General features: G+C 37.3%; 1 protein-coding gene across 1 annotated transcript in view; it reads left to right on the forward strand.

Moving 5' to 3' along the window:
• The window catches only part of ANAPC1 (anaphase promoting complex subunit 1), a 3,613,296-nt gene that overhangs the window by 2,027,420 nt on the left and 1,560,187 nt on the right, over nt 1-25,689 (forward strand). Inside the window, exon 24 of the mRNA XM_044060160.1 lies at nt 13,583-13,809. Within this exon, the coding sequence (XP_043916095.1) occupies nt 13,583-13,809 (227 nt within the window). The remainder of the gene's footprint in view (nt 1-13,582; nt 13,810-25,689) is intronic.

The raw sequence follows: 25,689 nt of genomic DNA on the forward strand, positions 1-25,689 counted from the left end.
CCTCCATTCAGAGAACCTGTTCAACCTTGGAACCTGGCCTTAGTCCTTCAAGGGTTGACAACTTCTCCCTTTGAGCCTGCATCTACCTGTGATCTAAAGTATCTGTCATGGAAAACGCTGTTTTTAGTTGCTATTACTTCTGCCAGACGTATTTCTGAATTACAGGCCTTGTCTATAAAGCCCCCTTATCTCATCTTTCACAAGGACAGAGTTTAATTAAGGACCAATCTGACCTTCTTGCCCAAGGTAGTTTCTGAGTTATCTATCAGTCAGACTACTGATTTGCCAGTGTTCTTTTCTATTCATTCTAACAGAGGGGAATATTGCCTGTATACATTGGATGTACATAGACAAATTTGTTTTTACCTAGACAGGACTAAATTTGTTTTGGGCCTTTTCTGAATCCAGTCTAGGGTGTCCAGTTTCAAAAGTTACTTTAGCCACTTGGTTGAGAAGTTGTATTACTTTCATTTATGGCAAGAATGGTATCCCTTTACCTGGCAGAGTAAAGGCCCACTGTACAAGATCAGTGTCAACTTCTGCAGCCTTCCATGCAAGAACATCTTTGAATGACATTTGTGCAGCCGCAACCTGGGCTAGGCCTCATACCTTTATTGCTCATTACAAGTTGGACTTGGCCTCCAGAGGCAGAGCTTCTTTTGGTTCTATGGTGCTCTGGAATGTCCTTCCATAGGGCCACTCGGGGAACAAGATAGCTGGGGACTCTGTCCCAAGAGTAAGGAATAAACGAAGATTAACAACATCAGATAAATAAGTTATGGTTATGTCGTACCAAATGTTAAGTTTATTTTGTCAGAAGTGACAGTTAACTGTGTGTGACTGCATTAAACCTCTGCAGAGGTCTATGTGCAGCTGTATTTGTGTGTTTTAGGTTGCTTTATTTGGTTCTAACAGAAATATAAAGATTTGTTTGTGGTTATGGCTTAAGTTAAATACAAAAAACTATAGGGCCAAGTATGGAACCTTGGGAGATTAGCTGTCTCAGAATAGGTTTACTTTTGTTTTGCAGTGACTTTTCTTTGTGAAAGATTGTTTATCAGTTACTAGTAGGAAGGAACCTGATGGAATCCAAAGTAAGCTTATTTGTTGAATTAAGATGGTGCGTGTGGCTAACTAAACAAAAGGAGCATTTAAGGTTTGCAAAAAAAAAAAACAAGTTAAAAGCACAGACCCTATATTGTTAAATATGTTCCTATATGACATATAAGGCTGTATGCTATAATATTTATGAAGACTACAAATTTGGGTTAAACAAAAATAATATTTTTGGAAATAATCCCAAATCTGTCAGTAAAACAATTTTTTTCTCATTTGTTTGAGGTGTATTGCTTTAGTGTCTGGACAAAACCAAAGGCTGCAGCTGATTTGCTTTATGTAGTAAAGGTGAAGTAATAGTAGTTTTTCATATTGAGGAGATAATTCTTGTGGTTAGATCTGCAGGCAGAATATTTAGGCCAGCAAAAGAAGTGTGAATATAAATCTGAAACTGAATTACTGCAGTTTGATCGGTTTAGAGTTAGATTTATTATTTTATTTTTTATTTATTTTACATTTGTTTACTGGGAAAACCTGACTGGACACATGTCCTTTTTCAGCAGAGGCCCGGGGAGAAAAGCTCCACATACTATACAATGTAGAACAAATTACAGGACAATTATAAAACACAGGGTATCTACAGTTGCAAAGCATCAGCAAGGTACATTCTGGTAAAAAAAATACAATTTGATAATCGCAGTAAAGCTCCACATAATATACAATATAGAGCAGTTACCGGACAGTTATAAAATACAGGGTAGATACATTTGAAAAGCATCACCAAAGTACAATCTGGTAAAAATTCATTCGGATAATTTCAGCAAAGTTACAGTTGGTAAAGGAATTACAAGTCAGTTGTAAAAACACTGGATAGATACATTTGGAAAACATCAGTAAAGTACAGCCTGGTAAAGTTTATCTGGAAGATCTGAGCAAGGTATAGTCTGGAAGGAAGAATTTCTGACAGACTAGTATAATCAAGTACCAGTTTTATAGTTATTTTGAGATAGATTAATATAGGTATGGTTGGTTAGGTTCATAGGTTCATAGGTTCATACTAGGCTATCTGCCCGAGGGCATTTACAAGCCTAGCCCATAGTTTTGTGGCTTACACCACCCCTTTAGTATGGGGAACTATACCCATTATTTTGCTGTGCCTCTGTTGAGCAGTGACACTGAGGTAATCCCTGGGGTATATCTGCGATCTCCCATCCATTGGTCAAGATTTCTCTTGAACAAGGCCAGCGAGGTGCTCTGCCTCACATATACCGGGATTTTATTCCACAGCATAGGGAGTCTTTGGGTGATGAATCTATCCCTCCAGCACGTCCTATTAATAGCCGTGTCGAGGTTTAAGTCTCCCGCCCTTGTGGCTCTGACGGATCTAGATTTTTTGAGGTGAAGCATATTCATCAAATCTGGGTTTGACATGGCCTTGTATGTTAGGCAAAGGTCACCTCTGAGCAAGCGGTAAGCGACTGAATAGAGCTGGAGTTCTTTCAGTCGGGCAGCATAGGACAGATGTTTGAGACCCTTTATCCTTTTGGTGAGGAACTTTTGTGGCCTCTCCAGCTGCTGCAAGTGTCGAGTCAGATACATTCCGAATGTATGGTCATGTAAAGCCTTTAATCTTTAATATGGTTAGCCAGGAGCAGTGCAGTGACACAGCCATTTATTAGCTAGGTGAGATTTTAGTATTTTCTTAAATTGGTATAGGGTTGTGGTGGATATTATATCCTGTGGTAATTCATTCCAGTATTTGCCTATGTAATTTGAGAAGTGGCATTCACCAGCTTGGTTTTTGGGCTTTAGTCATAATAAGGGGTTTGTTGGTAGATCTTAGTGTTCAAGTGGTGGTGTAAGGAGGTATTGGATGGCTCAGGGAAGGGGTTTGATCAGATTGTAAAAGAGTTTGTGGGCTACAGTTAGTTGGTTAAAGAGAAGGAGTTGAGGGAGTTCCAGCAAGTTAAGTTTTTTAAGTGCTGTGCAGTGGTGTGATCTAGATGCTGAGTTTGTAGCGTATTTGGTGATTTTATTGCAACAGCTTTCTAATTTTGCCAGTTCTGATTTTCTTAGGTTTATCAGTATAGGGGTTACATAGAGCAATGCAGAGTGTCTGGGCAATAGTGGCTTTGGTGTTATCTGTGAAGAAGCGTTTATTTTTATGTAAGGTACCAAGTTTTTTGTGTACTTTTTTGACTGTCTGTGATATGTGGACATCAAACCTCAAATTACAGTCTATCTCGACTCCTAGAAATGTAGTATGTTGGGAGGGGGTGATAGTATTATTTGATGAAACAATATTAAACATAGTCATGGGAATATAGGATTTTGTGGGCTGGAATGTCATGAGCTTTGTTTTTTGGGGATTTAGAATTAATTGGGAGTTAGTTAACCATTTTTCTACTTCTAGGAATGATTGTTGTTTGTGTTTGGAGCTCCTGTAAGTTAGAAGTGGCACATATGACTGTAGAGTCATCTGCATATTGGATGAAGGTGGCCAGTGGGGTTGAGTTATGGAGGTTATTTGTGAACAGAAAGAAGAGAAGGGGTCCTAGTATTGAGCCTTGTGGGACTCCTAGGATAACTGGGAGTTGTGGTGATAGTGTTTGTTGCCAACGTACTGCTTGCTGGAATCTGGTTAGGTAATCCTGGAACCAGGCAAAGGTGGTCTGAGATAAGCTTAGTTCTATAAGGACAATTAGTTGTTTTTTATGGGAGACCATATCAAAAACTTTGGAAAGGTCTAGGAAAACAGCAGATATAAGTTTGTTATTGTTTCTGTGTTTGTTAATAGTATTGGTAAATGATATTGGTGCTGTGGTTGTACTGTGATATGGTCTAAAGCCGTGTTGAGAACTAGTTAGAAGTTTGTTAGTATGGAAGAAGTCAGTGATTTATGTACAATTCTTTCAGGTATTTTAGACACAGGAGATGAGATCACGATTGGGCGGTAGTTGGCTAACTCTGTTAATGTACCACATTTATGAAGGGGTATGATGTAGGAGGTTTTCCAGAGGGAAGGGATTGAATGCTCCAATATGAATCTGTTGATAAGAATAGTTACTGTGTAGGTGATACCCTCAGCTGTTAGTTTGAGAAGGTCACCAGGTAGATTGTCTGCTGCTAGTGTGGTTGGTTTCAGTTTCTGTAGTTGTTTTTTGATTGTTTCAGTAGAGACTGATTGCAGTGAGAAGGCATTTGTTATTTGATGGGTTGCTATTGGCTACTATGGGACAGGTTGTTTGACTATTTGACATAGCTAGGATGGTTTCCGTAAAATATCTATTGAACTGGGTAACTATATCCTCTAATTTGTTGTTGGTAGGGGGGGGTGCGAATGTTTCCTGGTTGCAGTATCAAATTTATGGCTGACCAGAATTTTTGAGGGTTATCCTGATGTTTGATTTGGATGTCAGAATAATAGTTAATTGTATCTAGTTTAATTTGCTTCTTTGCCTTATTTCTGAGCTCTCTATAGGTTTGTTGGGACCTGGTTTTATACCAGTTTGCCCAAGCTTTGTCTCTTGTTTTTAATGATGACCTAGTTTCCTTGCCAAGCCAAGGGGCATAGTTTGGATTTTGACACATATGGTTCTAGCAGGGACTTGTGAATCTAGGATGACCAGGAAGGTGGTATTAAAATAGTGTACTGCTTCTTCTAAAGGAAGTTCTTTGAGCTTTCAGGGGTACCAATTACAGAGTTTTAGGATGTTTATAAGGTTAGTAGGGTATAGATTTCTTTTTTTGTTCCTTATTTACTGGTATATAGTTTCTTTTATTGGGTTAACTCACTGTCTAAGTAAATATGTTGGGAAGTGGTCACTGAGGCTGTCTGGCAGACAGCCAGCTTGTATAGAGAGACCAAGTTGTACTTGAATGCATATTTATGCCTTGTGTCCCCCACTGATGATGTCAACCCGCAATAAATTTATATATATATATATATATATATATATATATATATATATATATATATATATATATATATATGAATTACTACCTTATTGCATTACACTTGTATATATTTTTGTGTCATCCATCAGTTCATCACAGAAAAGTTGGAATTTATTTATTATTTAAATATATTTTCTACTTACGGGGGCCTTTTATCAGATGTGCTTAACTCCTCTGCACCTGTCCATGAATGTTTTGGAAGTCACCAAAATATATTACCAACATGTGCATACTTGCCATTATGACTTTTTTTAACCATACACTGTGCACTACTGCATTAAGATAATGTTAATGAAACTTTGGCAGGCATGCCTTTTACATACCATTAGTAGTGTAAAGAATGACACACAGATTTAAAGTACTGGGGCATACTGATCATATTGGTACAAAAATATGCATGTATATGTTTGTACACCTTTTTCCTTAAGTAAGTTTATAAACATATACATGTACATTAACTTGCTGTATGAGAAATAGTATTTACCATAAAACTATGACTTTTTTTCATGAACCTCTAAAATGCAGTGGTCCGTCCTCTGCCTCTACAGGTCATTATACATGTGCCTGCATTGCTGCCGGGGGGGGGTCCCTGTCAGAGATGGCAGGTAATCTACTAACTACTGCCAAATATCAGCCTTTTGCAACCCTGAATCTGCTGTAGCTTGTTCCACTTTTAGCAGATGTGACTCATGCATCTGGTAAAGGATGATTTAGGACCCCTTATTTGACCGGCTCAAGGGTGTGGGGCTTGACCCTGTGTTTTAACAGAAGCCATATTCCAAAGTCCCAGAAAAAGAGTGGGGTATGTAAGCTTGATTCAAGGGATAAAAGCATGTGATCTAAACCCTCTGAGGTGTGACAGTACTTTGACTGGCCCATCTAGGGGTTATACCTATGGAAGGGGTAGTAATGTAGTAACAGTGCTGCAGTAATGATGTGCAATCCCATAGTCTTAACGTTTGACTTGGCAGATGCATGAAAGTCATCCTGGAGTGTTAGTGCAGGATAGACATTGGTGGTGGCTTATTTCATTGGTGGTGGTGGTGAGTCTTTTGCTTATGTACCTGTCTATCTCAATATGTGTACGTACTTGCATGCTTGTGTAAGTACATGTATGCATGTTGATATACATGCATGCAGTAAATTATTTTCCTTTCCTTTAGGGTGAAAAAAAAGTATTATTAATATTGGGTAAAATACCACTTATGTAGTCTGTAAATCTTTTTTTTTTTTAAATTAAAGGCACCCACTCTATGGCTCTGTTTTACGCACAGTGATATTGTTTCCTAGTTGGAATAACTTGTACTATTTTCGTTTTTTTTTTTTTTTTTTAAATAGTCCCAGAAACACATACCTACTGTGGTAAGTAACAACAGTGTGATTCATACTGTTTAGTGTGGCTGAGCTTCATTTGCATAAGGTTTTTCTAAATCAGCCCCAACTGTTGCCAGTCATCCTCAGTCCACTATTTGTATCTGTGTTGAGCAAGACTCATCATCAACAGCCCTGGAAAAGAGCGAGTTAGCTTAAAAGAATTAGCCATACAGGAAAAATCCATAATTTAGAAGAAAATAGTAGTGGGCATTTCTGGGAAAGGGCAGTGTTGAAGTCTTCATCAGCAACTCCCCTGTGATTACGGAATGGTGTTTTAGCCAGAGATCAAGTGGGGAACCTGCATTACTTGCAAAACAAAGAAGTGAGGAGACACATAAAATGAAAACAGATTTACTAATGAGCAATATATTTTCTAAATTATACTTATACAGAAGAGTAGCAAATGTTTGCGCTTGCCAGCAAGGGGCGGCCATGTGATATCCCATCTTGCAGGAAGAAGCTGTGAAATGTGCTTGTGCCAGATGTGAGAGTCACGGATTCTGGCAGGATGTTAAGCTGACACATTTGTGATGCACCCATATACATCACACTACCTGGCAATTGATGGAATAGTAGCCCTTCCTATTCCAGTACAGCTCCCTCCTGGTGTTACAGGTGGAGCCCTAGTGGCAACACGGATGCTCTCTGTCACACTAAACACCTTGGGAAATTGTGACATTATACCAAAGGCTCTTATGATTCTGATATGATCCTGAAGTAACACTAGCATATAAATGTATTGATCCACATGAACCAAAAGTATGACACCCGGTTTGATTCTGGAAGGTTCCTGTGGCAAATATAGTCAGGGCTTTACATACCCTGTTATCCACAGGTATAGGAAGACCACACATTCCTTCCTTTCCTCTTCTGTTTTCCATACATACTCACTACAGCCCATACCTAATTCCTATCTACTCAAAATCTGTCCAAAATTTTTCAATCAGAAAAGTTAAAATAACTTGGTCTTTGTTTATATTTGTGTCTTCTTGGCCAGTGGGGTCGTCGCTGGGTTCCAGTGGCTTTGGCACATCTTAGAGAATCAGTTCATGAAAAGAAACAGCCAAGTCAGAAACAACATCCAGCATCTTCAAAGAAGACAGACAGATGTAGCTTCACCTTTTATAAGGCTTCTGCACACACTGCCTCTGTGCATAAAAAAAGTGACAATGAATCACACACAAGCAGAAAAGCTGCCTTATTTGCATAAGAAAGTCACAAATTTCTCAGTCAGTCCTCATTTACATGTCATTACTGTTTTATTTGCTAGGTTCTTCCCTAACATACAAAATCTGCTGCGCCTAAGAAAAGCTAATGTCTATGGATCACAGCTGAGCTGCATTGAGGTTCAGGCAGCACAGTGCCTATGAATACCCTTACTTTCTAACCAATAAGATTTTGGGTTGCTAGGAAGGGTTGTTTGGATCATAGGCAGATGTTTCTAGCTGCTTTAACTGTGATCCACTGTTGCTAATCACATTTAGGAAAAGTTAATGGGTAAACTTAGCAGCGCAGTATTTTTTCCAGGGAACTCATTCTCACTTTTTCTGTCTGGCTGACTCTTTCACTGTTTAATTAATTGTTTTATAGCTGAGGTAAGTAATTCACGATTGAGAAGGGGTAAAATTGGTTTTGTGGGATGAAAAGGATGTTGATGAAGTCAGGTCACCCTAGATAATTCACACTTCAATACGTTTGTTTGGCATTAAGAACTGTATCTTGAAAACAGTAAAAATACAGAAAAAAAGTTTTCTTCTGCAAGATGGCAAGCTGTCCTGCACCACCCCATGTTGGGAGCTGATCCTCCACACCCTCCTTACTTATATATACCAGCTTGATGGTTGTACAGCAGAGGGGAGAATGTGAACAAGGCCACTGCAATGACCCCCCCCCCCCGCCTTGCAAAATAAAATAATGCTCAAAGAAAGAATGTGGTTTTGTGGACAGGAGACAAACATATGATAAAAGTAATAGAACAGTGATGATACAGAGGGAGACAGAATGTAAGGAAATACAACTGTTGTTGGTGGGTCTTGATGCAAAGAATGCATTTGATAGAGTAAGCTGAAATTTTATGAATAGGGCAATGGAAGCAGTTGCTTTTCCTGATACAATAACATGAGGTAAAAAGTAAAGTGGGAGGGTTCCTCTCTGATAAGTTGTGTCTGAACAGAGGAGCTAGGCAGGTGTGTACTCTTTCCCCTATGTTATTTGCATTATATTTTGAGCCATTTGCAAAGAAAATGGGGGACTGAGAAATTCAAGGATATAATTGGTATGATAATCAAGAAAAGTTGAATTTATTTACAGACTATATTATTTTTACCTGATAAAAAAACAAAAAAAGGATATATCAGTGTTGTGGAACACATTGAGAAAGTTTCATGTCTTTTTGAGATATAAAATTAATGAAGATAAAACAAAGGTCATAGCTGTAAACTATATACCCACTCATGAATTGATTCAGCAATACCCATATTTATGAGGATTATGGGGACATGATAAAATTAAGTATTTAGGAGTATGGATTAAAAAAGGTTCCATTATGGCAGTCAAGTATATGTGGGAAGAGACTTAAAGGTAATACAAAAACTGAGAAACTGGAAACTCTTGTTTTTGACTATAGCAAGACACAAGTAGTGAAAATGTCTTTAGTCCCTTTAATTTTATATACAGGTCAGGCATATTTTTATCAACCAGAAGTTATGGACAGTAATCAATAAAGAGTTGAAAGATTTTATCTAGAATGGGAAAAGGGCAAGTGTTAAGTGGAATTACTTGATGCTTCCAGTAGAGTAAGATGCTTTAGGATTACCTAATTTGATGAGGTATTTTAGAGCTACACAAATAAGGCTCATATACAAGTTAGAATTCAAAGTGGAAAAAGGATGATCATTAGGCAGGATGGGGGTTCAAGAAATAAGGAGAGAGTGGGATTTTGGAAACAAATCCTCAAGAAGATTTACAACAGCCATATAGAATATTGTTTTTATAAAGTAGCAGAAAGTATTCCAAGAACTAAGCCAACATAACAATGGAGGAAGGAGATTTTTGCCAATAGGGGGAACTGCTTTTAGGGGCACAGAGAACAAACAAAGAGAGGGCTGGAAGTCACTGCAGAAAACTGGTAAAGGAACCAAGGTATTTGGACCAAATAACTAGACAGGGAAAGCTAATATAATGGGAATCTGCCAAGAAGGCATTTGGATTGCAGGTTAGAGACTGCCTTCCCTACCAGGGATTGACATCCAGTATAGACAAAAGAGAAAGGGACAGGATAATCTTAAGTGAAAGACCTGCTCTAATGGAGTTTTTGGTTGAATCTAGAACAGAAGCTACTGCTAAAAAAAGGGGTAATAAGTAGGGCATATAAAATATTGCATAATACCTATAGGAATCAGTCAGAAGAGGTTATGAAAGAGTGGGAAGAGACATTGGATAAGCTGTTCACAATGATACAATAGGAGGACATTTGTATAACTTCTAAATATGTAACAAAGCCCAAATGATTTAGGATTTTTGCATGGAAGTGTTTGCAGAGTACCCCAAGCAAACTGCAAAGAATTTTTACTCAGATGGCAAAAGTTGGAGGTGGAATGGGGGGGTAACTGGGAACATATGTTTTGGAAGTGTAATGAGTTGGTAGACTTGTCATTTTCCTAAAGAGTACTCTGTCAAAAATATTAAGTCAGCAAATGGATGTAACTGAGGAAATTATTTTTTGAACTGGGATATAGGATCTGAACTGCCTAGGCATTGTAAGGCCTTGTTAAGTTTAATTCTGTTTAGGCTGCCAAAAAAGCAATTAACTAGAAAATGGAAATCAGTCTAAACCAACTATATTTGAAATATTAAATGTAATAGGGAAACAGTTTATAAGAGGAACCTTAAGAAAAGGGTAGAAACAAATTACATTGAAAAAAAATTAACTTGTGGGAACAATGTATGCTGAGTAATGTTTAGGGGGAGTAGTGGGCTTTAAGAAAAGGCAGGAATTAATTTATGTAATGTTGGATTGATATTATACATCATATATATTATTCTGAATAGTTGTTTGCAACTGGGATTATGTTAACATGGTTTGTTTTATTTTATATAAAAGTATGTTTGCCTATGTCTTAAATGGTAATTCAGTAACAACTTGTCCTTATAAAGTCTCACAGTTATTCAGTAATGTCATTGTTGCTGGTCTTCTTCCTTTTCATTTCTATCACCCAACAGTAGACTGCGTTTCAAGAACACGGTACTCAAAATCCTTCTAGCTCATGTGCTTTTTTTTGTGTCTGAAGCATTTTCCTCTGGAATGATAGAAAAGGTTTCACTGGCAAACTCAATGAGCTTTATTCTCAGATGAATGAGAAGCAAAGTCCCCTTCTATTTGAAGGCCCACTTTTTGTTTGTTGGACAGACTTTTCTGTTTTCTCCTTGGCCTGTTCTGTATCAAAAAATGCCTTTGGTCCCCTGAAAAAAAATTCTGAAAACAGCTGGATGCAGCAGTTTGAATCTCACACCTGCCTCTCAACATTTCCCAGTTGTGATAAATTTACCTTCTTCTGCCTGGTATACAGTGAATGATTGTTTTCCACAAACATTTTACTGTCACCAATTTTTAATATGTTGCCCTTCTACCACAGTTTTTTTTCAGAATCGACTATTTCTGCTGGTATGATTGCACCTTTATCAGGTCTTGGCAGCTTTCTCTTGGCCAGCTTTGTAGCATGCACTTGATGTGCCCTTTCAATTAACAAATCCTGCTGTGGAATATGAATATGGTTGCTTATTTGTGCTTTCATAAAATTACTTTCCCTTCAAGTGTTTCTGGTACAGCAGGAAATATTAGGTTTTCATTGTGTGCTTTGTCCTCTAACTACCATTTTTTGAAACAGTTTTTTCTTGAGAAGTCTCCTACTCATCTAGCTGTGTATTCATTTCTTCCTCTGATTGTTGCCATTTTATCAGTTCATCTGAATAGCTGCTTAAGACTTCTTCCATTTTTCCAGCCTTTTGTTTGAGTTCATACATGCAGTGTTTCATTTATTTTAATCAGCTCTGAGTACGTCTGATATATTTTTTTCTCTAAATTACTGGAAGTCATCTCTTGTACCAAAGCTGGTGCTTGAACTGCTTTTTTCCGAACAGCTGCAGGATTCTTTCCAGTCAGTGTTTTCTCTTCACCTTTCTAGCTGATTTTCTTTCAGGCTCTCTAAGTTTCTTCTTTGCTGACATCCAGGCAGTGTACTTACTAGCAAGTAACTGAATTTTACTAAAGCTGGCAGAATTACTACTTTCTCTTTCTTTTCCCCCCTCATTTAATTTGATGATCACTACTTCTTACTACATTACGAACTGGTTAAAGAGTCAGTGTGCTTATGAGCATCCATTCACAGATGATTGAACATTGGATTATGTTCACTTTTCCAAGTTTTGAATGTCTACTCATAGACTTTTAATCAGACTTTACTTTTTTATTAACTGAAGCTGTTAGACTCTCTAATTTCTCATCCAGGAAATCTTTTCCATTACTGATTGGATCCAGCTAAATGTTGGAATCTGTACTGCCTGACTGAGATATCTACAAGAGGAGCAGTGAAAGCACATTTTTAAGCATGCCAGTGTACAGTTTAATTATTGTTTGCAAGATTCTTTTGGTTGTGATTCATGTTATGCACTTCTAATAACCTATTTTGCCTCTTAAAGCACAAATTAGAGTTTTATATCACAAATGGTCGAGAGCCCTACATCCTCGATCTTCATTGCTTACTTTTGCAAAAACTTGTGGCATCCCTCAAAGTCTCAGAAAACCCATTATACAACCTATTCTGGGTCAAAAGCAAACCAAGAATAAACTTTGCAGTGTGGAAGTTGTGAAGTTCACTTCTTGAATTATTTTAGGATTGCTTGTTTGTGTGTTTCAGTAAAGGATATTCCATTTTAACTCAACTGTGGACTACCTACTATTTTCTATTTTGTAGTACATTTTTTACATTTCGATTTTTATTAGTGAATTAAGTGCAAAGCATAATTCAAGGAGTGAGCTTAACACCCTGCACACTGCGAAGTTTCTTCTTGGTGTATTCCTTACCTTTGGAAGCAGAGGCTCAAGAATGAGATTTCTGAGAGCTGTGTTTTGCCGTAAAGCCACCTTTCCTTTCTGCCTAAGGTAGTACCTGAACTTTTACTTCACCAGTCGGATCTTTTACTTAGAATGTTCTCATGTATTCCTTTTTCTTTTTCCTAGAGGCTGCTACTTGCGGTTCTGTTCCTGGAAAATGCATGAGTATTAATGATGCTATTTGTACCTGTTTGTAATGAGGGTGTTATGATGCCAACCAAGCTTTTTCCTAGTGCATTTCTTATTTTGTAGCATTTGTGATGGAAAGCTCAGCACACTGTTGACCAGTGCTGCAAATCCCATTCTCTTTGATACTCCTTTAATTAGTTAACCTCACAAAGCATAAACACCTTTTGTAATTGATGATCTAATAGCTTTGTCTTGTCAACTGACCCGCTCAATGTCGCTCACCTTGTAATTGGTGATTAGGAGAATCAAACCCAGCACTACAAAATGAAGTTTAATACCTCATAGCCATAGTGGTGTTTAAATTACTAGATCACCATATTTCTTTATAAGCAGAACTTTAGCTTCAGGGCATTACTTAATAAACATGTAGTTTGCTTTCTTTCCATTTGGTACCCAGTTTGTGGGGTTGAGAACTGGAAAACTTGAGGCTGTGCTACCTTTAGACATGGGGACATCTTGGTTGGAGGGCCATGGCATCCAGAAGGATCCACCTTAATGAGAAATTTTGAAGACCTATATGCGATAACAGGGAAAGAATTCCTAGTTTTAAAAACACTGCTGAAAGCCCAATGAAAGATAATCTAATGAGGTAAGCACTCACATTTCTAGCTTATTGTCAAAGCCTTGTACAGCTTTTCTTCTCAGTCATTATGTTTTGTTAGTCTTCACACAGTTATAGGATGTTTTGCTAAGCCGGTTTAAAGATTCTTTGCCCTTGTATGAGACAGTTAAATGAAATCTGGTTGTTCTCAACTGCTGGTAAGGTACTTTTATTATTTACGCAAGCATGACATTTCAGTTTGACTTAAAAAAATGCAGTGCCAAAGAAATCTTAAGCTGGTATGGCAGTATTGCTCAGGTTCTTTTTATCTGATGGTGCTCTTCTTTGTTAAGTGCGTTAATCAGGTGTTGTCCTCTGATGTCCCAATGGGAACTGAGACTGAAGATGATGATGATGGGATGAGTGACTTGAATATGGAAGTTATGTCTCTGATATGGAGTGAAGATTTACGAGTACAGGAAGTACGAAGACTTCTCCAGAGTTCTCAGCCTGTGCGAGTTAATGTTGTACAGTTGCCAGAAGTGAGTGACCATGAGTATATCGAGGAAAAAGAAAACCGGTAAGAACTGTATGTATCTGTAACTTTCATTATTACCTGGTATTGCAGTCTGCTGTAAGTATGTAGCTAACTATTTTTTAAGCATTATTGATATAATAAGAAATGCCATTTTGTTGACTTATCAGATGGTGGTATACCAGTGGCATGATCTAGCTATGAAAAGTATTTTTATTTTCTCCTGTCTAGACTTAACCTTGAGGTGGAAACACTATTTCCAGGGTAGAGCAGAAATTTAAGTTACCGTCTGGTTATAAGCATGCCACTTTAGATTTTTGTTTAGTTTAAAAGTTAGACTTCTTTTCCTTATTCATATTTTGTAGGTTTGCACCTATAACTATAATAATAAGGTCCATGCTTTATGAAAATAACTTTGAGCTGGAGAGGATTAGTGAGATAATAATGACAATACCCCGTCCTGAAAAGTATGCATTTCTTGATAGCTTTACTTCTGCTCGACTAATGAGAGATTGAAAAGAGGCTATGATTACTTAGCGTTGGTGGGAAGAGGAAGAATTGCACTTGTCTGCATCACTATCCTTGGTTTGGGAGAAGAGAGAAATCTCAAGGTAAAGGTCATTCACTGCTGAAACTCAACACAGAAGCAGAGCACCAAAATACATGCCATGCATATGGATTGAAATAGAATGAAAATCACCAAAAGATGAATGATGCAGTTCAGCTGTGCAGATAAGGGGGGGAAAGACAAAATAGAAGTATATGTTTTTGTTCAGAGTTCATCTGTGCACAGTCAGTGAAATGAAATTTGGCAAAATAATTTGTTCTTGCTGTATTCAAGAGGGTGGACACATGGGCATAGGTGTCAACCTTCTATATCCAAAATGTGGAACACCTACTAAACATTAACATCTTCATCTAGGAAGCTCATACCACGATTAGTACCTGTTTGTTTCCACTCAGAAACTTGCTTGATGAATAAATCTGATTCAGTATTATTTAATAAGGATATTTGATTAAAAAAAAATGTCTTACCCTGTCAGTGTGGAACTTTGTGGAACATAGAGTTTTTAAGACCCAGAATGAAGAACGTTCCTCATAATATGGTACAATTGAGATGTATGTACATAGGTTCATAGTTGTTACTAGGCTAATGACCACTAAGGACCTTACAAGCCAAGCTGCACACTCCAAACCCATTTGGATCCTGAGTATCATGGGTATCTATATGGGGGTAGGGGGGCATGTTAGTAGAGAGGTAACTAAGGGAATTTTGTGTGTGTGGGGGGTCAGTTTGGATAATACTTTTCTTATTGATGACTTCTGTATATAAGGGACTTGGGGGCCAGACTGGGGGTCTGGCTGCTCCTTAGCTTATCTACCTCCTTCCTTATACTACTTGCCTGCTCTACATCTTACTCCCATATGACCATAACAAAGCACAAGTCCTCCACCTTCTCACTCATATTTAATAACTTAAATTCCATATCACTTTCACCCGACTTATTTACAGATGCTCTCTACCTCTATCCCAAGTGTAGAATTCTTAACCTACCTTACTGTCATTCAAAAACAAAACCTCTTATGATAATGACACTAAAAAGGAAAAACATAACTGATTTCCTTTACTCAAAAATCCTCCTAGAGGTGAAATCCATCCCAATCCAGGCCCCATCAGACACCATCAACCACAGATAAAAACCCCATTCCCCTATTGTAAAGCCCACATATGCCCAATAAAAACAACTTACCTGCTTCATAGTTAACATTAGTAGTATTAAAAATAAAACAAATGAACTAAATGCCTGGACAGCCCACTTGTAACCCTGATATCATAGCCATTACCAAAACCTGGCTAAAACCCTCTGGATCTGAAACAGAAGTCACCCCCTCCCGACTTTAACATCATCAGAAATGTTCCTCTCAATAAGAAAGGTGGTGATATAGCTTTATTACTCCCAAACCACTATCAGGTAACTCTCTACAAAGACCCTTTTCCAAAATTCAACACGGCAGAACTCATGATTTTCCTGAAACCAAATAATCACAAACAGTTATGTACAGTTGCCATTTACATTCCCCCAGGAGACAGTATAAAACACTGGAGAATATGCCCCACTGGACAGCCTCAGCCATCTCCCATGAAAAAAATAATACTATGAGATGGCAACATTAACTGTTTTTTTTCTAAACATCTTTATTGAATTATCACTTGTGACATAGACAAATTTGCATTCATATAAAAGTAATCAAACTATGTTAACATAAACATACTTCAGATATATTGCTGGATGTCATATTACCTAAGCAATATTACATAAATTATCCAATTCCTGCCCTTTTTTTAAACAAGATATACCTTTATTAAACCATCACTTACTACATAGACAATCATAAATGTATTATCAATGAAAACAAGCCACACCGACACAATCCTAGTTGCAAACATTTTATATCACAAGCCATACTGATAGACTTCCATTTGCAAACATTGTGCATTCCGTATAATCTACCCAGTTTTTCTCACTCAAATGTTACATAGCTCATTTTAAGTGCTGCCGCCTTTTTAGACCTCATTCCTCCCTTGTATGTATTGTTCCCGCAATTCCTATTTTATTTCCTATATAGTTCGTTCCTACCCTTTTCTAAAGTTCTCATTTCCAGTTGTTTTATCTCTGTTACTGTATTCACTACTTCCAGTATAGTTGGTTTAGGTTTGACTTTCATTTTCTGGTAATTACTTTTTTGGCAGCCACCATTATTAGATACTGCAAGGCCTTACCATGTCTAGGCAATTCTGATTCTGTATCATGGCTCAGAAGAATCATTTCCATCATCATCTGCCCATCCAGCATCTCTGACAGTGCATCCTGCAGGGAATCCTTAAAGTCCACCAACTCACTGCACTCCCAGAAAATACGTTCCGAATTACCTCTTTCTTCTTTTAACACCTCCAACATTTACTGTCTGCCTGAGAAAAAATTCTCTGGAGTCTACTTGGGGTATAAAAATATCTGTATAAACATTTTAAGGCAAAAATCGTAAATCTTCTAGATTTTCTTGCATATTTGAGAGCCGTACATATATCCTCCAATTTTTTTTTTTTTTGTGTGAATTGCTTATCCAGTCTCTCTTCTCAATCCTTTCAACCCTTCTCTGATTGATTCTTATAGTTATGCAATATTTTATATGCTCTACTAATTATTCCTTTTTTAATGGCAGCTTCTGTTCAAGAGTCTGTTAAAAATTCTACCAGTCCTGATCTTTCATTTAGGATGCCCGTATTTCTTTCTGTTTACCTATACTCTGATATCAATCCCTGATGGGGAAGGCAATCTCTAACCTGCAGTCCAAATAAATTCTTGGTGTCTTCCCATTCTCTTATCTTTCCCTCTAAAGTTATTTGGTCCCAATAGCTTGATTCCTTTGCCAGTTTTCTCTATTAAATTTGAACCCCTCTTGCCTGTTGTTTGTATCCCTAATTGCAATCATCCCTATCGGCAGAATCTTCTTTCACGTGTTGGTTTAGTTCTTAGAATACTTTCTGCTACTTTATGGATATAATATTCTGCATGATTATTGTTATTCTTCTTAAAGGCCTACATCCAAAATCCCAGTCTCTCCTTGTTTCTTGAGCTTCCCCCATGTTTCATAATCATCCCTTTCCACTTTGAATTATAGTTTTCTGCTTGTGCTAAGTATAGGAGTCTTAACTGTGTAGCTGTGAAATACCCCTTCAAATTGGGTAATCCCAGTCTGCCCTATTCTGCTGGAAGAATCAGCTTATCCCACTTGACTGTCGCCGTCTTCCCCTCCCAGATAAAGTTCTTCAGCTCTTTATTAATTGCTACCCACAACTTCTCCTCTGGTTCATAAAAGTATGCCTGACCTGGTGTGTATAAGAGTAAAGGGACTAAAAACATTTTAACTGCTTGTATCTTACTATCCATATCCATATAACAAAGCTTCCATTTACTCATTTTTTGTATTATCTTTTGTTTAGTCTCTTCCCACATATCCTTAGCTGCTCCACTAGAATAATTTTAAATCCATAGTCCTAAATATTTAATTTTATCACTTCCCCATAAATATGGGTATTCCTGAACCAGTTCATGTATGGGTAAATAATTTCCAGGTGCGGTATTGCCTTTGTTTTAGCTTTATTAATTTTGTACCCCTGAAAAGATCTGAAGCTGTTTCAAAATGTTCCACAACACTGTAATGTCTTTTTCTGGTTTTGTCAGGTACAAAATAATATCTTCTGCAAATAAAGCCAACTTTTCTCGACTACCATACCAATATATCCTTGAATTTCTGATTCCTTTAATTTCTTTGCCAGTGGTTCTAAATGTAATCCAAATAATAAAGGGGAAAGAGGACACCCCTGCTGGTTCCTCTGTTCAAGCAGAAATTATCAGAGAGGACCCCACCTACTTTAATTTTCCCCTCTTATCCCTCACATCCTTATCCTAATCAACCTTATATTTTTTTCAGGAAATGGAAATGTTTCCATTGCCCTGCTCATAAAGTCCCAGCTTACTCTGTGAAATGCTTTCTGTGCAACAAGACCCACCATCAACAGCGGTATTTTCTTACGTTCTGCTTCCCTCTGTATCATCAATGTTTCATAAGAAAAGTGTAGTAAAAGGTCAATTTGTTCGAGCAGCAAGGATGATGAGTATTTTTGATGAATTTGTGGAAGAATGTAATAAGATTAAAATGTTATTTTTTAAGTAGAGGTTATCCAGAGACCTTTCTAGTTAATATTATGAGTGAGGTTGTACGGAAAAGGGAAATTCATAATTTCCCCCCCTTCTTATTGGAGTTTCACTTGTGAATCACCGTTCAACTGTTCAGACTGTAACTGAGACAATCTAAGTTTAAACCTAATCTTGGTAATATTTTATTATCATCTTTTCTCATGATAATGATTTCATTAAATCTATTTTATGCAAGAACTGGTGTGTAGTGACAGAAAAATTTGAAAGTCGTGAAACATTGGGTGACTGTCCCATTGTGGTTTACAGGAAAGGTTTAAGTCATAAGTCATTTTTTTGAATTTAATAATGTTAATTCTACTGATTCTGATGTTAAGGGGATGTTTAAATGTGCAGGATGTAGTTATTGTAAACACGTCCTAGTAGGAGATGAGTTTATGGTCAATGGCAATATTATTAGAATACAGGGTAAGTTTAATTGCTCATCACCAGGCGTTGTTTACTTAGCAGCTTGTCATTGCTATATGTGTTTTATGTGGAAAGGACAAGAGACGGTTACAAGCAAGAGTTTATGAACATTCACGTGATATTAAAATTGTTAGAATGGTTAACTCTCTGGCCAATCATGTAAACTCATTTCCATCTAACTTTTTTTAAAATTTTGTGGCTGAACAAGTAATTACAAGTTTCAGAGGTGGCCCTTGAGGTTTGAAATTAGAAAAAAGCGAGCTTGTTTGGCAGCTCCGCTTGAATGTAGGGTGTTTTTCTTGGCATCAATGGGACTGTTTCCATTTCTTCCTTCAAAGTGTATTACAGGTGATATTTATATATTATGTATTATATAATTAGTACAGTTTATTTTTATTCTTTTATTATTGGTTTTCATTTTATTGGTGATTTGTTTATTATTATTTTATGAGGGTTTGTAACTTTAAAAGTTCTTGGCAGAAAAGTATCATGTGGCCGTTTAGTTTAAATACCATTGTTTGTTTTTTAGTGATTTGTCTGAAGAAGTGTTAAATTGTTTGAGATGAAAATGCGTATTTATTTTCAGTAAATACATTTCTATATTTTGCTGCATTGCTTGCTCCCTTGTAGCGATACTTTATTTTTTTTCTTTTATTATATATCCTGTTTAGGTGAGGATTCTGCTCAGTGGGGTGTGTTTCTAGTGTTTGTTTTGTGTTTACGTCTGGTAGGTAAAGCAGCCTCTATGCAACAATTCACATGTTTGTATATGTACTCTGTGAGTAATTATGCATAGGTAGCTATGGTCTGGGGTGGGGGATTAGGGGGAGCCTTGAATTTTGAAAAAAAAAAAACTGTCACTTAATAGGATGTAGTTTGCTTTAGAATAGTTCCTACCTGTTACTGGTTTAGCTGAGTTTTCTGGGTTGATTTTTACTTCAAAGGAGACAGCGTTGTAATCTGACTTCACTAGTTAGCAAATGACATGCAATGCTCTTTTATTTTGTTGAGTATAAGGTCCTGTATGTTTGTTCCTCTGGTTGGGGCATGCACTATCTGTTCCAGGCTGTTTCTGTTAATAAAGTCCAGGAAGAACTGTACCAGTGAGATTGAGTCAGTATAAATTTCACAGTCTGCAGTGGGGTAGTTAGTCATCAGTGAATAATGTGTTTGGTTGGATGGTGAACACCTCTAGTAGGTTTAGGTAAGAGCAGTGAGACTCTAAGAGCATAGATGGTGACCTGTTGCTAGGCATGATATAATGAGGGACCTTATCTATGGTAACTTGCACATGGATGAGCTCCATGGTATCATCTTGTTTAACCAGCCAGGAGATGTTTCTTACTAAAGTAGATCGACATATTTCCACCTTTGGGCCCCAGTCTGTGCTGTTGTTGGTTTAAATGTGTGAAAGGCATATAGGGTTTCTGTTTCTCTCTTGGAGAGCATAGGGCAGCTTTTCCTCTACAGAAAACAGTTTTATAGTCTTTTCTGCACTTCCTTCATGTGATTTTAGTGAATTGTGTTTGGTCAAGCGGTACTCAGTGGTGTTTGAGTTGTTTAACCATGATCAAATGAAATTTACCAGTAAGCAAACATGAGAATTTAGAGTACATGAGGGAAACCTGAGGATTGTTTTATTTTATTTTATTTTATTTAAATGTGTTTATCAAGGTAGAACACCGATCAAACAATGAAAAATTATAGGCTTAGTGTGGGTTACTTTATAATGTAAACAAATAATGTACAGTATGCAAATAAAATGGTTTATATTTACAAGTAAGCATATACAAAGTGACAAATGATATATGCATAGAAAATCTAACAAACCAGATGTATGTAGAGTCACTATAATAGTCCTTCAAGGCATTTCCCATCAGCACATCCTTAATTTTAGAACAGTCAGACACCAGGTGGTAATCATTGTCAACACTTACCACAGCAGGCTTTACCAGGGACATCTCTCTGCCTACCCTGCTGAGACCATTGACTTCATGAATTGTGCATAAAGAAGATGTCAGACCCTAGAGCTCCTCTTTTTCATTGACATGATTATTTGTTTCTACTTTTAGAGGCAGAATTTACTGGTGAGTTGTATATTTTATGGGATTTTTATCTTTTTTTTCCCTTCTCCCTGTTTTTTATTTCTGTGTTTCTGTTTTATGAGTCATAGCAAATTATTCTTGGCTTCTTTTTGAAGTAGTGTGCACAGAAGGTCTTTATAAAGCTTTGCTGCATGGTGCTAATGTTCCTCTCAGGTCAAGACAGGAAGACTAACTGTTGCAATATTTCTTTGTCTTCAAGCAATACTACCATGTTTCATTGCTGCAAGACCATTCAGAACTTTTTTTTTAAAAAAAAACACCTTTATTAAAATATCACTTAAGCCATGGGCATGCATACATTAATAGAAAAGAAAACAAACCATATCAACATTTTTCCCATTTACATCCATTATATATTACGTATTTCTTTTCTTTTCTTATAGCAACTGTTTTTCAATCCAACATTGCATAAATCACTCAATTCCTTCCATAGCTTAAACCTGATGACGACTCCTGAACAGTATTCTGCATATATTATTCCCAGAAATTCCATTTATTTCTGTGTAATTCGCTCCTTCCCTTTTCTGAAGATCCCTCTTCCATTTCTTTTATCTCTCTTACAATATTCAATACTTCAAATGCATATGGTTTAGATTTTGATTTCAGTTTTGTAATTGTTTTTTGGCAGCCAACAGAATTAAATTTGAAAAGATCTTATTATGTCTAGGGAATTCAGATCTTATGTCCAAGCTCAGAAGAATAATTTCCTTAGTTGGAGCCATTTGCTCCCCAATAATTTCTGACAGGGTACTCTGTATGGGATTTTTTTAATCTGACAAAGCATTAAACTCCTAAATTCCCATAACATGTTCTCATTTATGCTGTCCTTCTCCATCACACCTGTGATATTTGCAATCTATCTGAGGGAAAAAAAACTTTAAAGTCTGCTTGGGGTATACAAATACCTATGCAAACATCTCCAAACAAAACCCCTAAACCTTCTAGCCTTTGTTGCATACTTGAGAGCTATACATATGTCCTCAAATTGTTCCCTTGTAAATTGTTTTTCCAGTCTCCCTTTCAAATCTTCTCTAACCTCGTCTGATTGATTCCTATAGCTATCATGCAATATATTATATGCCCTACTAATTATCCCCTTTTTAACAGCAGCTTCAGTTCTAGAGTTGACTAAAAACTCTACCAGAGCAGTTTTTTTCCACTTAGGACTCTAATATCCCTTTCTCTTTGCCTATACTTGGATATCAATGCCTGATTTGGAAGGTAGTCTCAAACCTGCAGTTCAAACTTTTTCTTGGTCTCATCCCACTCTTTTACCTTTCTTTCTGTAGTTCTTTGCTCACAATACCTTGCTTCCTTTGCCTGTTTTCTGTACCCCTTCTTGTAGTCATCTTTTTTTGTCAAGCGTCCTTTCATCATTCATGTTCTGGCTTCGTTATTAAAATGCTGTGTGCAACTTTATGAATGTAATGTGTTCTGTATGACGGCTGTTATCTCACTTATTTCTTGCCCTCTTTCCCTACCAGATAAATTCCTTCAACTCTTTAATAATTATTATGAAGAAGATAAATCCACAGACCACCAGGCTGAAATCGAAGTTCTTTATTTAAAACAAAGGTGAAGTTAGCGCTTTCAGGTAAAAACCCTTCTTTAGACATAAAAACATCTAACAGTCACATTATTTAAAATACATACTAACCAATCACCAAATTAAAACAATTAAGCACTCAACACAGTTATTTCACATAAGGTCTATGCCTACTGAGTATAGGCTTTAAAGGCACCACGCCATTTAGACCAGGGTTGTTGTTGTTGTGTCTTTTGGCTTTTCCCGGTTAGGGGTCGCCACAGTGGAACTCCAGTCCGCTAATGACTGGCAGTAAATTTTTACGTGCCGAGTTGCCGGCCCTGACACACAACCTTCAACAAACGTACCCAGTTCAATAATCCATCTTGTTTCATTATACTCAGTATTATTCACAATGTCCCCCTTTCTATTGCCCTCTCTTATGAGTTGCAGGGCTTGAAACAAAAAGCTATGGTCTTTATGACCTTCTATATACATAGCTAAGGCATTATGTTTATCAGATAATCTTATTGCTGAAAAATGTCATAGAATTCTATCCTTGAACCTACAATTCGTCTTGCCTACATAAAATGCTGCACAGCAAGTGCAGGAGGCCAGATAGATAATATTTTGTGACAGGCATGTAGCAAAAACTCTAGGTGAATACTTTGTATGTGTAATGGGATGTTTAAAAATATGTGTTCTGTTAATGAACCTACAAGCTTTACAGCTTTGACATGGATATGTGCCTACTCTATTGGGCATAGTCATAGAGCTACAAGTCCTATCACAGAGAATCTGCTTTAAGTTCTTATTTCTCTTGTAGACAAAATCGGGTTGTCCACCTACCAAGCACTTCAGAGAGTCATCTGTATTTAAAATCTTCCAATTATCTCTTATGACATTTTGTACCAATCTAATATCACTACTGTAGGTAAGGTACAGGGGAACATGACTTTTATCATTGTAAACACGTCTATTTCTATGGCGTTGTGATTGATGTACCATGTTGTTGGCTCTATTGGTCTTCCCCTTTTGGGATAACCATGATGCTGCTATGGTTTCCCTTAACAAAATAGAGTCCTTCGTGGTATCATCAGTCATTTCTCGATTATAATCTCTAGTCACAAGTCTATCAGTAAAGGTACTCAGCTCATGTTCAAAAGCCTCATCATCAGTGCAAAGTCTGGACAGGCGGAAAGTTTGTCCTTTCACTGTGTTATGGAAGACATGGCCTGAAAAAAAAAATACAGGTTGTAATGTAATTGTGTAAAATGCTTTCTATGCATGATGGAAATGGAACGTCTGCTCACGTCAGGCTTTCTTCTGCTAAAAATAAATAAAAATTCTGAGGAACTGGAAGTCATTTGAAGTTTGGATTCCTGCGGTCTCATGGGGTTTGGACGGCTTCAGACACTCTGTCTCATCTGCATGCTACTATTTTCAATTTTCTTGTCTATCACGGAAGTGCATCCCAGACAGCTCTTTGCCTCTCAGTGAAGACATGCTACAATTCAAAACAATCAAGTGCAGACTCCAGTGAGACTCCCGCAACACTCATTCAGCAACTGAGGGCATCGTTGCGGCCCTGCTTTTACTGGGGTGTACTACTACACCTTCAAAAGTGAAAATAACCAGCTAAGCAACCGCTAGTACTCTGTGTGTACATTTATGCTTTAAAAACAGAAAGTACGGCGTATAAAGTGCAATTCTTTCAGGGAGGAGGATTACTAACACGCACAAAGGGAGACCAAGGCTTTTATAGGTATTCCAATACAAAACAACCACTGTGAAATAATTGCGAGAGCGTTTTAACATTCTAACTGCTCTTTACAAGTGTTGCCCCGATAACGGAAAAGTACCTTTTAAACTATTGAGTTTGTTGGAGAGTTTTATTTGTGTGGGGATATTATTCCAGAGTTTAGCAACATACTTTGAGTAGAGCGAGTCTCCTGCACCATCATTTGTCTTTATTTGTGAGTAGTAAGAATTTGTTACTAGAACAGAAGTCCCTTGCTGGACAGTAGAGCAGTAATAAGTTTTGTAGTGCAGGGCATTTTTCTGGATGATGAATGAGTTTGTGTGCTGTAGTTAGTTGTGAATATTTTAGATAGTTGTGCTGTTCAAGCCAATTTAATTGCCTTAAGTTATGACAATGCTGGGTCCTGTGAAGGGGATTGGTGGCAAATTTAGCTCTTTTATTATAGCAGGAGGCAAGTTCATTCTTTGATTATTATTTAAGTTTGTTAGGATAGAAGTGGCTTATAAGAGAGTTGGCAGTGATAAGGTGGTGGATAGAGTTTTTCTTGCAGTTTCTGTAAAGCATCTATTGACCTTATGGTAAAAGGTTGCTTTTGATTTTGGCTATTTTGTTGAGGTAAAAAGCATTAACTTAGTTTTCTTGGGATTGAGTAGGAGGTTTGATTCTTAGAGCCAGGTTTTCTACAGAGGAGAAAGATTTTTGGGTAATGTATTGGAGTTTATTTGTTGTTGAGAGGCTGCACATAATTAATGTTGAGTCGTCTGCATAATAAGTAAGTAACTACTAAGTAACCATGGCAAGGAGTTTTGTAATGAGTTGAATGAGCAGTTGCTGGTTTGAGATGGTTCGAATGCCTTTGATAAGTCTAAGAACATGGTCGACACAAGCAGACCATTGTTTCTATGGTTGTTTATTATATTGATAAAATGTAGTAGAGCAGTAGTGGTGCTGTGCTGGGGCCTAAAGCGGTGTTGTATCTCTGAGAAGAGGTTATTTCAGGTTAGATATTGCATCAGCTGCATATAGATGCAATTCTCTCTTATTTTGGAGAGGGGATAGAGAATTGCTATTGGTCTGTAGTTATTAAACTGTGTAGATGTGCTGCATTTGTGCAGTGGTATGATGTAGGATTTTTTCCACAGTGATGGGATGTATCTTTATTCTATGGACCTATTAATTAGTATGGACACAGGGAAGGCTATGACTTATGCAGCAGTTTTTAGGTAGTCTGATAGTGGTTGGTGTACACCTGTGGAGGAAGTTTTTAGTTTAAGGAACAATTTCATTGAGTGAAGTGGGTACTGGACTAAAATTGAAGAGCTGTTGGACAGGAGTAGGGGGACAGAT

Source organism: Protopterus annectens, chromosome 1.part2 (assembly GCF_019279795.1).
Source record: "Protopterus annectens isolate FY-2018-M chromosome 1.part2, PAN1.0, whole genome shotgun sequence".
Lineage (NCBI taxonomy): Eukaryota > Metazoa > Chordata > Ceratodontiformes > Protopteridae > Protopterus > Protopterus annectens.